Below are 13,803 nucleotides of genomic sequence, written 5' to 3'. Positions count from 1 at the left end.
GAGTTTCTTTCCTAGTAAAAGAAACATCAACCTCTTGTTCACCTTATCTCCTCCTCCTTCTCAGACCCCCACCCCCAATCCAACCCACAAAAGGTCTCAATTCCCCTGTCCACACCACCATCCTAATCTACTGGGCGATTCACTGCTGGTTAGAACATGCAGTCACCTCTGTAGTAAAAGGCAGAGTCAACCTCCCCTTTCCCAGGTAATGTCCTGGTGGCTTTGGGAAGAAAAAGGAGAGCTCTAAGAGAAACTACAATAGTCAAACGCAAGTTGGCAACTACACCTGAGAGCCCTAGTTCCCCTGAGCAATTCCACTGCCAACTTTGCTCAGTGATGACATCCTGGGTAAATGTGACTTTAATACAAAACTTAAGCACTAAGTCTCTCTGTGATTGAATTCTAATACAATGTATCACCTCCTAATTCAAGGGTCAGCAAAATTATTCTACAAAGGGCCAGATAATAAATATTTTATGCTTTATGGGCTATAAATTGTCACTACACTCAATTCTGCCATTGTAGCATAAAAGCCATACACATTAGGTAAATAAATGGGCATGGCTATGTCACAATAAAACTTTACTTATAAAAATAGATGGCAGGTCAGATTTGGCCCAAAGGCCGCTGATCCCTGTACTAATTAGTGGGTGACTGGTGGCTATAGCAGCATGTATGATTACTGTCAGTAATAACAAATAGTATTTTAAATTATAATGCCCTCAAAACTTACGTAATCAAGTTTTCGGCATGCACAGCGGCTTCCACAATATTAAGTGACGGTGGTTTAGCAGCTTCTGCTTGCAACTGCTTCACTTCTTTTCGCAAAACATGAAGCTGTTGGCTTATTGCTTCATTCTTATGCAAACCTTCAAACTAACAAAAATTGAAGTGGTCAACAGACTTATTTGCCCCTACAGCTTTCTAGATATTTTATTACAAATATCCTGGGTATTTGATAAAGAGAATATTATTACAACTAATATTGTAACTCAAAACTCTCAGTTGAACCTGAGAAGGATGGGGGAAAAAACGTCAAAAACCTATACGAGAATCTCAGGCTTTTCATGAAGAATCAAACTTGAATTAGTTCATTGCTGGTTCAGATCCTTTTGTAGGCTATGTTCTAAATCACTCATGCTTCAATGCTCCAATTCTCATCAAAAATAAACTCAGTGTCTCCCACCACTGGGGCTTCTCTTGAAGCACATCAAGCCCCCCTCTGTTGGCCATCCCTCCCCATAACCATAACCCCTCTCTGTTCTCCCAATCCAGAAGCACATATAATTTGACTCAAGACACTGTGGCTGCACGTTTCATCTGCACTAAACATAAAAAGAAGATGATACAAATCTGTTAATAAAACAACTGCCATTTTGAAAGGAAGAAAAGATATATACTTATAAAAGAAACACCAAAAATAAGATAAAATACAAGAAGTGCCCAAACCAGTTGCGTGCCTAGGAAAGCGCAATTGACTAATTCAGTGGTTCCTAAAAGCCGGTCTTTGATAAAATTTTTATTGGTTCTCAGTAAAGATGTGAAAAATAAGAAGAATTTTAGCTTTTTTAAAAAAAAAAACTAAATTTATTTCAATTTTTTTAAAACTATACTTTATTTAAGATTATGTCTTTCCTATTTGAGGGGGTTGTTAATATCCCTTTCTCTAATTAATTGATGGTGACCTATACGATAACTGCTTTGTATGTACATTTTTAATGTCCTTTTTTGCCTGTGGACAGATACAGAGAATATCCTAGGCCCAGGTTGCAACACAATGTGGCAGTTGTGGGGGACAGGACAGAGGGACAGCCAAGAGGAGCTCAACCAAGTAGGGGGTCAGGGCTGAAGAGGGCAGTGTAATCAGACTGGGGAGCAGGGGGGCCTGTCTTAGAGATACCTTTAATGCAGGTTAGGGAATTTGGGCTTATCTTGCAGGCATGGCAGGAAATGCTGAAGAGACCAGAACATTTAGAAAGCAGGAATTTTAAATCCTACATTCTCTTCACATAGTCTTCCCCAATCACTTGGGTGAGCAGTAGAGTCTACATTTTCTTTTATATGCACCTGCCCAAACCCAGACCTCAGTCACCACTACAGTGATTACAGGTATCCTTTGTTTATAAATAACGTAATTACTTAATTTACAAACTTGCTCAAATGAATCCCTTATATCCCTGCCAGAGTTATTTTCATAAATTCCAGATCAAAAGCTCCTGAAGGGCAATGGTCCTGCTTGTTTTGCTTTACACAGCAGCCCAGTGCAGCACAACTCTGACAGATGGCATGTTGAGCCCCTACTTTTATGATCATGATAATAACTTTCTTCCACAAAACTCACCAATGTTGTGTTAAAAATCTTTATAAAACTTCTTGTTTTAAAGAAATAATAAGCTGTTACTACGAATCGAAAGGCATAAAAGATGGTTAGCATTTTTTAGCAATAAAGTATTGTTTAATTTTTAAAAAACGGCATAAAAGTGAATATCCAAGAGCATATAAAGTTAACAACAATTACTTCAATTTTTACTACTGGAGAAACAAAAGATTAAAAAAAGTAAATTACTTCCATTAAACCACATAATGAATCAATACAAATATTTTATTTCAAATCTTTCAAATAACAGGCCAATGTTTAATAGCCCAAAATGTGCTCAGGAGTATGTGCAGTCAGCTTTTTTGCCCAATATGTCATCAAGTACAGTTAAACTGGGTCTTTGAGAGTCACAGCCCTTGGCTGACCTGGAGAGAAAGCATCAAAGAGAGGAAAAGAGAGAATCTGAGAGGAGGAAGGAAGACAGTAAGAATGAAGGGAAGTGGAAAGACAATGGGTAATAAAAAAGAGAGGCTCACTTGACTGGGAAATGCAGAGAGAAAAGACTAAAATCACTTTGTAACTTGAATTTTAAAACTGCCACCCCATGTTGTAGAAACTACTTATGCTGAAGAATAAAAGAAAATCAACTAGTTTAGGAAAGTTTAAACTTTCTCACAAAAATACCCAAAATTATCATAATTTCCTAGTCTACTTATTTTTGTTCATTGTTCCTACCACTGTTAAAAGTTTTCTTTTCTTACTTGAGGGGAGGTGAGAGAGATTGAATGACTACCAGCTCATAATTACAAGAAGCTGTAGACAATAGAACAAAGCAGCATGCTGGAAGCCCGTCCCCTTGAGTCACTATAAGTAGACAAAGAAATACAAAAGTTGCACAAAGCATGTGCTTCAGTAAGCTGTTAAAATAATGTGAGGCCCTCAGTGGGTCTTTTCCATCTTTCATTTCTAGGAATGAGCAAATTTTTCACATGATAATAAATCAGTCCTGGGTCCAGCAAACATGCCCCACAATACCAAAGAACAACAAAAGGAACCCTATTATAAATCACCCCATATCCTCAGGGAATATCACCAAATTATTAGAGGCTTCTGTTAGGAGAGGCGACCACAGAAGAGGCACGTCTCACTTCCCAGAAAATATCTTTGGCTTTTGTATACCCAAAACAAGCTACACATAGTTCAAACATTTGCAGATGGCTGGAAATTTCCAGGGCTTTCCCTCACAGAAAAATTCTACTAAGCAATAAGATATTTTCATGATATAATTTGAAATCTTTACAAAAGAGCCATTGAAATTTATATTTAAAATACACTTAACATGTTTTAATTTTAGAACTTAAAATTCACACTTGAAATATAAAATTATTTTCCATGAAGTTGATTTTAAAAATTCATCCAATTCAGGAATTCTCTAATCACTGAAAAAGAAGCACTCCTATCACACTAACTCAGAAAGAAACGGGTACACATGTTAATTCAAATGAGATTTGACCATCATGATCAGCTACTTTTCAAAAATCAGAGCTGAAACAGCCAAAGCAAATGGCCTGGCCATTTCCCAATACTGAATGGAAAAGCACAACTCTTGAATTTAAATAGATGCGGGCTTGAATTCCAACTGAGCCACTTACTAGCTGTGTGAGTTTGACAAGTCTCTGAGTCTCTCTGAACCTGCTTTCTCTTCCTCATTCTGTGAAGCTAAATGAAAAACGTAAGCAAAGCCCCTAGCAGATTACCTGGAATGTGAGAGTGCCCAAGCAAGGGATAAGAAATACTCTGAACAGGGCTGAGAAATAAAGTAGTGCACTGAAGTATGACCAGCCTTACTGTTTTCCAAGATCGAATGCCCGGGAGACACTTGTATTAGAGTAAAAAGGTAAGTGGAGCAGTGTGTGCTATTTAAGTCAGGATTTTGTCTGGAAAGCATTAAACTGGCCAATTAAGCATTAAATTGGCCAAAGGTAAGCAGGATCAAAAATGATTGCCAATTTCTAGTAGGAAAAAGTTCCAACTTCCATGTCTTCCACAGCCAGATAATATCTTCAGGGAGATCATTATGAAGGGTATGTATCCATCATTCATTCCTTCAAACACATCCATTCTGTGACACTGACTGTGTGAAGCACTGACAACATAAACATGAAAAAGACAAGATCCTGACCCTCAGGTAACTCAAAATCTGTTAAAGGCTACAGAACTAATCCTAACACAAAACAAGCTGTAATACAGTCTAACAAGTGGTGTGCTTGTGGCTCTCACTGACTGATTCAGGGGTATTAAAGGGTACCTATCATGTGCCAAGAGCCATTCTAGGTGGTACTGGTAATACAGATGAATAAGGACAGGAGCTCGATTCCCAAAGAGGTTACAGTCTGGTAGGAAAAATAGCAGGTAACACACAACAGCATTCATGCTCAAGCTGCGATAAGAGGAGGGAATATCTCAGTCTGACTAGAGGAGTCAAGAAGACCTCAAGAAAAGATGCTGCCTGAACCAAGGAATGAAGGGATGAGCAGAAGCTCAGAAATGAGTGGGGGAGAACAAATAACAGCATCTGCTAAGAACAAAGGCATGTCATGTTTGCAGAACAGAAAAGGTCTAAATTGCTAGAAAACAGAAGGTTTGGAGAGTGGAAGAGAGGGTAAATGATGTTGCTAGAAAAAGATTAAGAACAGATTATGGAGGGTCCTAAGAGACATACTCCTTTTAGATACTAGAGAACCAACGTGGGATTTTAGCCCGGAAATGTGATCAGATTTGTGTTTAAAAAGATGAATGGTGGAAAATGAACTAGATAGAGAGAAAGACTATGGACAGGAAGGCTGCTGTATTAGTTCAGGGGAGAAGAGATGTGGGCCGACCATAGGGCAATGGCAATACAAACAGAGAAAGGCATACATTTAAAGCCATTTCAAAGGCAGAACCAATATGACTTGGAAAGCAACTAGATAGGAAGTATAGGGGTGGGGGTGGGGGGGGATGTGGATACTGATGCCTCGGTCTCCATCTTGGGAGCCCAGGTAAGTGGAATTACAGAAAAAACAGGTTTGACAGGTAAAGATGAGATTAGTTTAGGACCTAAGGAGTTTGAGGTATCTATGGGACATTCATAGAACGTTAAGTAAGCAAGAAGAAGTCTAGACCTAGAACTCAAGAGAGAAATCTGGACTAGACAAACAGAACAGGAGTCATCAACATATGGACTGACCCTTCGGGGGTCATGGACTGTTGAGGATCGACTGAATCTATGAACTCTCCAGGGGAAAAAAAATATTTCTATACACTTTCAGGGTCTTCTCTGGCCCACTAAAGACCCTTCACAAACCCCAGATTAAGAACTCCAGCACAGACAAAAGGAAAAAGCAGCTGGTATCACAGTGAAGAAGGGACAGGAGTAGAACCAAGCACAACCAGCAATCCAAGCGTTGAGGAACCCTGGAGGAAACTGAGAAGTGGCTAGAGATCCGAGGAATCTAGAAGAGGCCTCATGATGTTCAACATCACCAGATGATAGAATGATGTCAACCAGGATCAACACTACTAATCACAACCACGAGGTGGTCACTGGACGCCTGTATATGGAGGGGCTACAGTTTTACACTGTAAGAATAACACCATCTACCTTCTTCAGGAATACTCTCTCCCAGTGACAGTTTCTTGATGAGCCATAAACACTCAGAACTCACCTTCCCTACCCCTGACAAACACCTCTCTTCCTACAAACTAAAGTCATCCATTCGTGTAATGGACAGCATTAGACTCAAGTACAATATTTAACAAAAAATCAGAGCAAACCTAACTGACTTGCTTAGATAACGCCCAAGCTTCACGGCAGCCAGAGTTTTAACTTTCCTCCACTTTGCTCTTAGCCATTAATGAGTAGCAAAAAAAAATTTTATCTTCAGTTCCTAGAAGTATCAACCAGTAAATACTGCCCAGGACAGCTGGAATTAGCAATTACTATATAATTTTCCAAAGAAATCCTATTTAAGTCTCAGACTACGAAAGTTGCTTGCTGTCTTTACATTTTTAATTCCCCTGGCACATCTGCATCATCAGGCAAAATAATGGCTGGAGTAGTACTGTTGATACTGATACTTCTAGGAGCCATCAGTGGGAGTTCCCAAGCTTCTGGATTTTCCAAATGATGGGACTTCCCAAACTGAAAGTCAGGGCACTGGGCAACAAGTAAGGCCAGCAGAAAATTAAAATGTGCTTTAAGAAAACTTGGATATTTCTAATGAGGTTATGGCCACAAAACACAGTTATTTTTCAAATTCTTTAAGCTTCTATAAAATCTCCTCTATTTTTGCTGTCTGTCCTTTCTTGTTTTTTTACTTCTTCCTTCAAGCAATCTTAGCATCTACCAATTTTTCTTTTGAAAAGTATTTTTTGTGTTGTCTGTAAAAGCAAAATCTAAGGCATATTCATTTTAATCCCTATCATAGATCATCTTCTTTCTGATCTCCTTCCAATCAAAATTATTTTGAAGGTATTTTAGAAAAGGTGTACCTTTTTATTTCAGAATTAACAAACTAAAGGTTATAAAAGAAATTTGAATTCAAGGGTTCAGATAAATCAAGACTATAATCCCTTTTTCTGAAAAGGAAAAAAGACAGGTCACTGGTAGGCTTAGAATTAAAGCTCCCAGGTCTGCCTAGTGGTATTTTCCACCGCCAAGACCCTGCAATTTAATAGGAGGTCAAGCAATCAGACCTGTTCTTTGGCTGGGACAGCAAATATTTACAACTCTTCAAACAGTAAGCTATTAGCCAGAATTGGAAAGACATTTCTTTGTACTTATCTCAGTAGTCCCTTAAAAAAAGGCATTTTAGGAGAATTCCCTTCTCTATATAGAATTAACAGCCTGACAAAGATATGTAATTTCAAAATATGGAAAAATACCATATTTGTAAAAACACAGATTGGTAATAAAATGTCCCTTTTTTATTATAACTGGATACATTTTCAGCCTTTTCCCCACCAACTCAAACTCCACCCTCAGCTGGCAAACTTTTCTTCCGGTTTTATTATTTTAGCAAGTGATCCTTCTTAAACACCTCTACCTTAGTCTTGCTAAAGCATTAGCAACTGGGGGAATAAAAACACACCAAAAGAAAATTAACTTCATAAGGTACCTGGCCAAAGATATTATCTCAGTATTTAGGAATCTCACATTCCAGGCCAAATTTCTTAATAGAGGCATACAACTATGTTGAAAAAAATTAGAAATGAATTTTGAAGGTAATAAAAAATATGAGTATAAAAAATTATTTCAAAGAAGACATTTTAAGAAAACAGTCTCCTAGAAGAAACTGATGAAAAATACATTAGAACTGTTAAAATATGGACTGGCACAAAAAGAAGGGAAATTTTTGAAAGACAACCAAGAGTCAGCAAAATAAATACCCCAATTTGTAAAAGCCAACAAAAAAAGAGGAGCTATTTTTGTGCAAGTGTAGTCAAGGAGCAGGTAGCGCCTGTCTCCAAGCATTTCTTTCCCAGCTCACGGAATACTGAATTCACTTGCAGAAAGAGTGCCGTGCAGTGACTGAGGAGCATGCACTCTGCAGCTGGAATGCCTGGGCCTTCCTGGTTTTGCCACTCACTGGCAGCGTCACCGTGGATATGTAACTTAACCTCTCTATGCCTCTATTTCTTCACTTGGAAAACACAGACAATAAAGATACCCACCTTACAGTATTGTGGTGAGGATAAAACAAGTTCTGTAAAGTGTTTAGACTCTACCTGGCATAAAGTGAGCGCTATGACATACTGGCTAAGGCTAACCTTCCATTCTGAAGTCCTTACGATGTCATAGACCCAACTTTGGCCTGTTAGCAAGCTCCACCCAACTGATCTGCTTTTCGCACATGCCTCCCACCTTTGTCTTCAGTGGCTCCCCACTACCCGCAGCATTCAGCCAGAGCCCCCACGTGATGATCCTTTCCAATGTGAGTTCCAACCTTTCCAACATGAATCACGCCCCCCAAAAAAACAACCGAAACAGATCGATTGAGCCACTGGCCCCTAGGTGAAGTCATGGTGACCCCGTTCCCGCATTCCTTCTAACTGAATCCAAACTATCATCACCAAAATCTCTTAACACTAGTTTGAGCCCCTCTCTCCAAGAATCATCTCAATTATTCCCCTTTTCTTTTCATTTCTATCTTGACTATCTGTCTTACAAGACTCATCAACACTTATGGAAATAAGTGATTAGCTTTGTGTGTATCTTCACTCTCCCCAAAACTATTAAATGTTTTGGGACATGGATGATGTACTAAATACTTCTTTCAGTCTTTCTCAATGATATGCCAATATTAGGGATGCAAATGAAATTCTCTGAATTATGAAGAGACTTAATCTTACCTGAACTGTTACAACTCCTGCTCCTTGGCACTTCTTGCCACTACTGCCTCTACACTCCAAATGTAGCGTGGTCTGTTCTTCTCGATTAACATACTGCTTGGGCATTGTGTCCAACAGCTCACTGTCCAGCACAACCTGCTGAGATTCCCGAAGAGCTGCAGTTCTGAAAAACATCATCGGTAGGTTAAAAAAAAAAAAAGTCTTAGGAAAGATTTTATGATAAGTGATAAAGGCTTCCAGTCACCCCCAGCCTGCATTAGAGAACGATAAGGCACAAGAATTCCACAGTAACAAAAAACCAAAGGTGTGTGTGCCAAGACTTACCCAAACCCTCTCCCTGGCAGTCAGAGAGTTAAAAAAGGAAGGAAAAGTAAGACAACTTTTTAGCCAGAAACAAAGCTCCATTTAGAATCTGTGTTATATCAACAATGTTTTTTTAAATGAACCCTTAAATGCAGAAGAGCAAATGAGAATTCCATCCTGATTTAATCATCCTAAAGGGGGACTTTATTTGTAAGTATCAGAGACTTTTTAGATATTAGCAATCCAAACTGAGATGTGGAAGACATGGAAAGCTAGTTGTTTACATGGGTGTCAACACTGTTTTAACTGTATTGATTATTACGGTGATGTGCAGGCGGCCTGTGTGGTGCATGTGCAAACAACACACATACGATACATGACTAAACCAAAGACAACCAAGGGATAAAGGGCTAATAAGAGATTGATTCCCATGGGCTTTGCGAAGATAAACTCTTTCACTTTATAAATAAAACAAACTCTACACGCACTCCTCCTCACAGGATCACAAGCTACGATCAAAACCTTATACAGGTGATCATTCTGTATCCACTGTGAACTCAAATACTAAAATGACTTTCCCACACTTCGATCAAGTATCTGTGTCAATTTTTAAAAGAATATGGAGAGTAAGAGAGCAAAGCACTGACAAAAGAGAGTAAATCTCATTTCATTCCCTTTTAACACCATCTTTCCAGTATCAGAAGATTTCCTCAGGAAAAGCGTAAGAAAAAAATTTAGCTGGCACTGCTGACACTTGGAAATGCCACAAGAAACTGTACAATTTATATAGGCCATGAAAGCACCATGTAATTTCCACATGAAATTAAAAGACTTGTCACAACTTGGTTAACTAAGGTAACCATCTGAGCCAGTCTGGTCAAATTACCCTGGTGGTGAGAAGGCTAATGAAGAAGCTCTCCTAGGTGCTACTCATCAGGCTGTCAAAGCAGCAAGCACAGAAGCATGATCCTGGAGGGCTTGTGGTCTTACCTGGCCTGCTGCCGCAGCAGATTCAGGTCTGTGCGTACCAGCCGGATGGCGTCCTTCTGACTCAGGATCGAGGCTGAGGAAATAACTGGCACAGGAGGCCTCATTAGCTGCAGAACAAGGGGAGGTTGGGGGTCCTCGTGCTTCCGCAGGTTACTTAAAACCCTTTCTTTAGCTGAAAAAAAAATTAAGTCATATTTACTGAATAATGGCTACTACTAGGTCATAATGTACTACAAAACTAATCTGTTACCCTCATAAAGAATGTTAGAGATCTGAAGAATAGTTGTTTAAATCATCAGAGGCCTAAATGAATAAAATTATCTTTTGTTCCTTGCCAGTTTTGAGGGATCACCCACCAGCCTAATAATACTCTACCAGGAGCTGGGAGCTCAGGAGCATGTGATATGATTAAATAGAATTCTTATCCTCAAAAAGTCTTGATGATAGTCAAAGACCTACTGCTCACAATCTTAAATTATCACCCTAGACAGCTTTGCATAACATGCTAAGGTGTTTGGACTTGACACTACTGTAAAAGGGATCTACTGAATAACTCTAAGCAAGCTTTAGAAAGATGGTAGCTATCATCTGGACAGTGGACTGGGGAAATGGGGCAGGTAGCCCAGTTAAGAGTTTAATGCAATCATCCAAATAAACTTCATAGGAATAGGAGAAAGAGGAATGGGCATTATGTAATGAAGCTGAGTAAAAAGTCCTGCATTAGGCCAAGGTTTGAACAGGAGGGTGCAGAGTAGTAGAGTTAAAATAAATGAAGACATGGGCATGAACTCCTACAGAACTTATATTTATGTAGTCATACAGTCATTCATTCATTCATTTGTTCATTCACTCAAAAACTGATTTACGAGTCCAAATAAGAAATCATGTACCATATAAGAAAAATAAAGGTAAAAAACGGTAAATCTGTACCATGCAACTTTGCACTAGATTTCACATGATCTCATACTGGTCAATCCAACTTAAATGTTTATATTTCTACACTTAGTACACAGCTGAATACACAGTAGGTGTCCAATAAATTCCTATCTTCCCTTCCTTTCTTTTCACTACACTATCCACATACCACACAGCTCATAGGGACTGAAGAACATGAAGAAAAATGCTGTCATGTAAGATAGCAGAGGTCGGGAGAGGTCAAGGGAATTTCAAGTCAGTAAGTCAACAAAGTACTTAAGGGACTACTCTGAATTTCCGATTTCATTCCAGATATAGCATTCAATTTTCTATTCTTGTTAAGAAAAATTAAAGAAAACTTAATAGCCATGACTTTACTTGGCATAAGAAAACTTGTATTGTTTGTAATCCAAACAGATGGAATTTAACATTCCAAACAGGTCAAGTCCAGGACCGTCCCTTATAGCTGGGGTTTTTCCACTAGAACTACCACTCTATGCACAGAATGTAACAAAGCTGGATATTCACCATGGGGTAAGACTCCTGACTATGTTCAAGTTTCTTTCAAGCAACATTAGGTCATGACTCTAAAGGAAAATGGGGGTGGGGGAGGTGGGGAGGGTCTTTTTCTAACCCAATATAACTTATTACGAAAGAAAAATCAAGGGTGGTACTTTAAATACAAAACAAAAGACAGAAAAAAACTTAATTCAGAGCATATTTAACTATAATCACAACTCTGGACCACAACTGACAAAAAGTTACAAAGCCAACAAATTTAAGAAAAAGAAGTTGGTGTCGTAGGTATACAATAACCTATGAAGAGCTGCTGAAATTTTTCCTACAATCACAATCACAAGTTCCATCGTTTGATATAATCATCATCTAACCTGCTCTCATCTGAGAAAAACCTGAAACTAATTATTTAAAAATCTAGGCTTTAATTTTATTTAGAACTGCAACCTGTAGTGATCGCCAGAAACAAGACAAGTGGTGAAGAGCAGGGTCTCTGAAGCCTGCTCTTCAAAGCCCCAGCTTTGTGACTTCAGAAAGTTACCTAATCACCATACACTTCAGGTTCCTTATCGGCTCAAGGCAAACCCCAAATAATTAAATTCTAGCTTTTACTTTACATGTTGTAAGTCAATTAAAATGTCTTTTTAAAGCATCATGGAGAAAATGAACCACAAGCTACCTAATCACTTTTCCAATACCAATTTACAGGAAATACAGGGGACAGAAAAACATATTAAACTATACCACAAAGGTATAATTAGCAACATCCAGACGGGGGAAACTCCATGGCAAGAGTCATGCCTCAGTGTGGGCCAATGAGATGTAACTGGAAAGTCTATGAGCAGCTTCCTGAAAGAGTCCTTAAAAGAGGGAGACTTCCCTACCCGCTGAATGGAATGCAAATGTGACAGCTTAAGCTTAAGCAGCCACCTTGAACCATAAGTGGATGCCAGATGTGAACACAGTGAGACAGCAAGATAGGAGGAGCACGGGTCCTTGAAGGCTTTCAGGCCATAAAGCTACTGCTCTGAACTGCCTGCCTCCAGACTTCTTTTACATGGAAAAAAAATCCCTATCTTATTTAAGTCCTCACTGTTCTTGGAATTTCTCTCATTCAAAGCATAACCTAACCCCAAGTGGTTAACAAGTTAACAATGAACTCCTAAAAAAGCAGTTCTCACTGAGGGGTACACTTTGTGAACCTTAACCCTCAGTGGCTCTGATTCACTCACTCACCCATTCATTCACTCATTCATTCACTCACTCATTCATTCAAAGGGTCTGATGCTCACTCACACAACTCACCCAACAAAGGATCAGTGAAGTCCAGCGGCACTGACGAACTGCAGGGTGTAGAATGGGACTCAAGCTTGGCCTGCATCCACAGACTAATGGTTTCCTGAAACTCATAATGTATGCGCTCCATGTTCAAATACTCCATCCACAGGTCCTAAAATGGAACCACAGGACTTTAACTTTCAGAGATGAATCACATATTCACATATAAAACTGTATATTTAACTTTAAAGTGAACCCATAAGTTTCAACATGAGGTGGTCCACTCCAAGTTCTCCAAGCATTAGGATAAATCGCATTTAAAATGGGCACTCTAGGAAAAAAAAAAAAAAAAAAAAAAAAATGGGCACTCTAGGGAATTCCCTGGCAGTACAGTGGTTAGGACTTGGCACTTGAACTGCCTAGGGCCCGGGTTCAATCCCTGGTCAGGGAACTAAGATCCTGCAAGCCGCGTGGTGTGGCCAAATAAATAAATTAAAAAATAAAATGTCTAACAACCTTAGGAATCTCAAAACTTTTTGATTGCGTACCATGACTGGAAAAAATTATTGCAACAGCCTCACTAAATGTATATTTATAAATTACATACATATACTACTGAACTAATACAAGACATAGGTAAAAAAAACAAAAACAAATTTTAAAGAGATAAAAAATAAATATATTGAAAATAATTGGATCTGGATTATATCAAGCCCTAGGTCCCAATACCAACTTACAGGAAATACAGGGGACAGAAAAACATATTAAACTACACCACAAACATATAATCAGCAAAATCCAAACTGTGGGGAAGCTCTATGGACAAACTACCCAGTTTCTTCAACAAATAAATTGCACTTTAAAAAACAGGATAAGGGGAGGACCTATAGATTTAAACAGATTAATAAGAACTATCAACCAATTACAAAATGCAGACTCTGATTCAAACAAACTGTAAAAGTAAATAAAAACAAAACTTTTATGACATTTGTAAGAGCACTGGAAATTTGAACACTGTCTAGATATTTGATATTAAGAAATTACTGTTAATATATTTCAGATGTAAATGCTCTTGGGTTATGCTATTATTT

The 13,803-nt window shown here is 38.6% G+C and overlaps 1 protein-coding gene across 4 annotated transcripts in view; it reads right to left on the bottom strand.

Moving 5' to 3' along the window:
- Positions 1-13,803, bottom strand: part of EPG5 (ectopic P-granules 5 autophagy tethering factor) — a 128,802-nt gene that overhangs the window by 48,091 nt on the left and 66,908 nt on the right. For all 4 annotated transcript variants that reach the window (XM_082416690.1, XM_082416689.1, XM_082416692.1 and 1 more), the window contains exons 25-28: positions 12,740-12,884; positions 10,004-10,175; positions 8,711-8,873; positions 734-876 (exon numbers count right to left, since the gene is read on the bottom strand). In XM_082416690.1, the coding sequence (XP_082272816.1) occupies positions 734-876; positions 8,711-8,873; positions 10,004-10,175; positions 12,740-12,884 (623 nt within the window). The remainder of the gene's footprint in view (positions 1-733; positions 877-8,710; positions 8,874-10,003; positions 10,176-12,739; positions 12,885-13,803) is intronic.

Source organism: Balaenoptera physalus (genome assembly GCF_965194825.1).
Source record: "Balaenoptera physalus genome assembly, chromosome: 12".
Lineage (NCBI taxonomy): Eukaryota > Metazoa > Chordata > Mammalia > Artiodactyla > Balaenopteridae > Balaenoptera > Balaenoptera physalus.
This window is presented reverse-complemented; position numbering and strand designations above follow the sequence as displayed.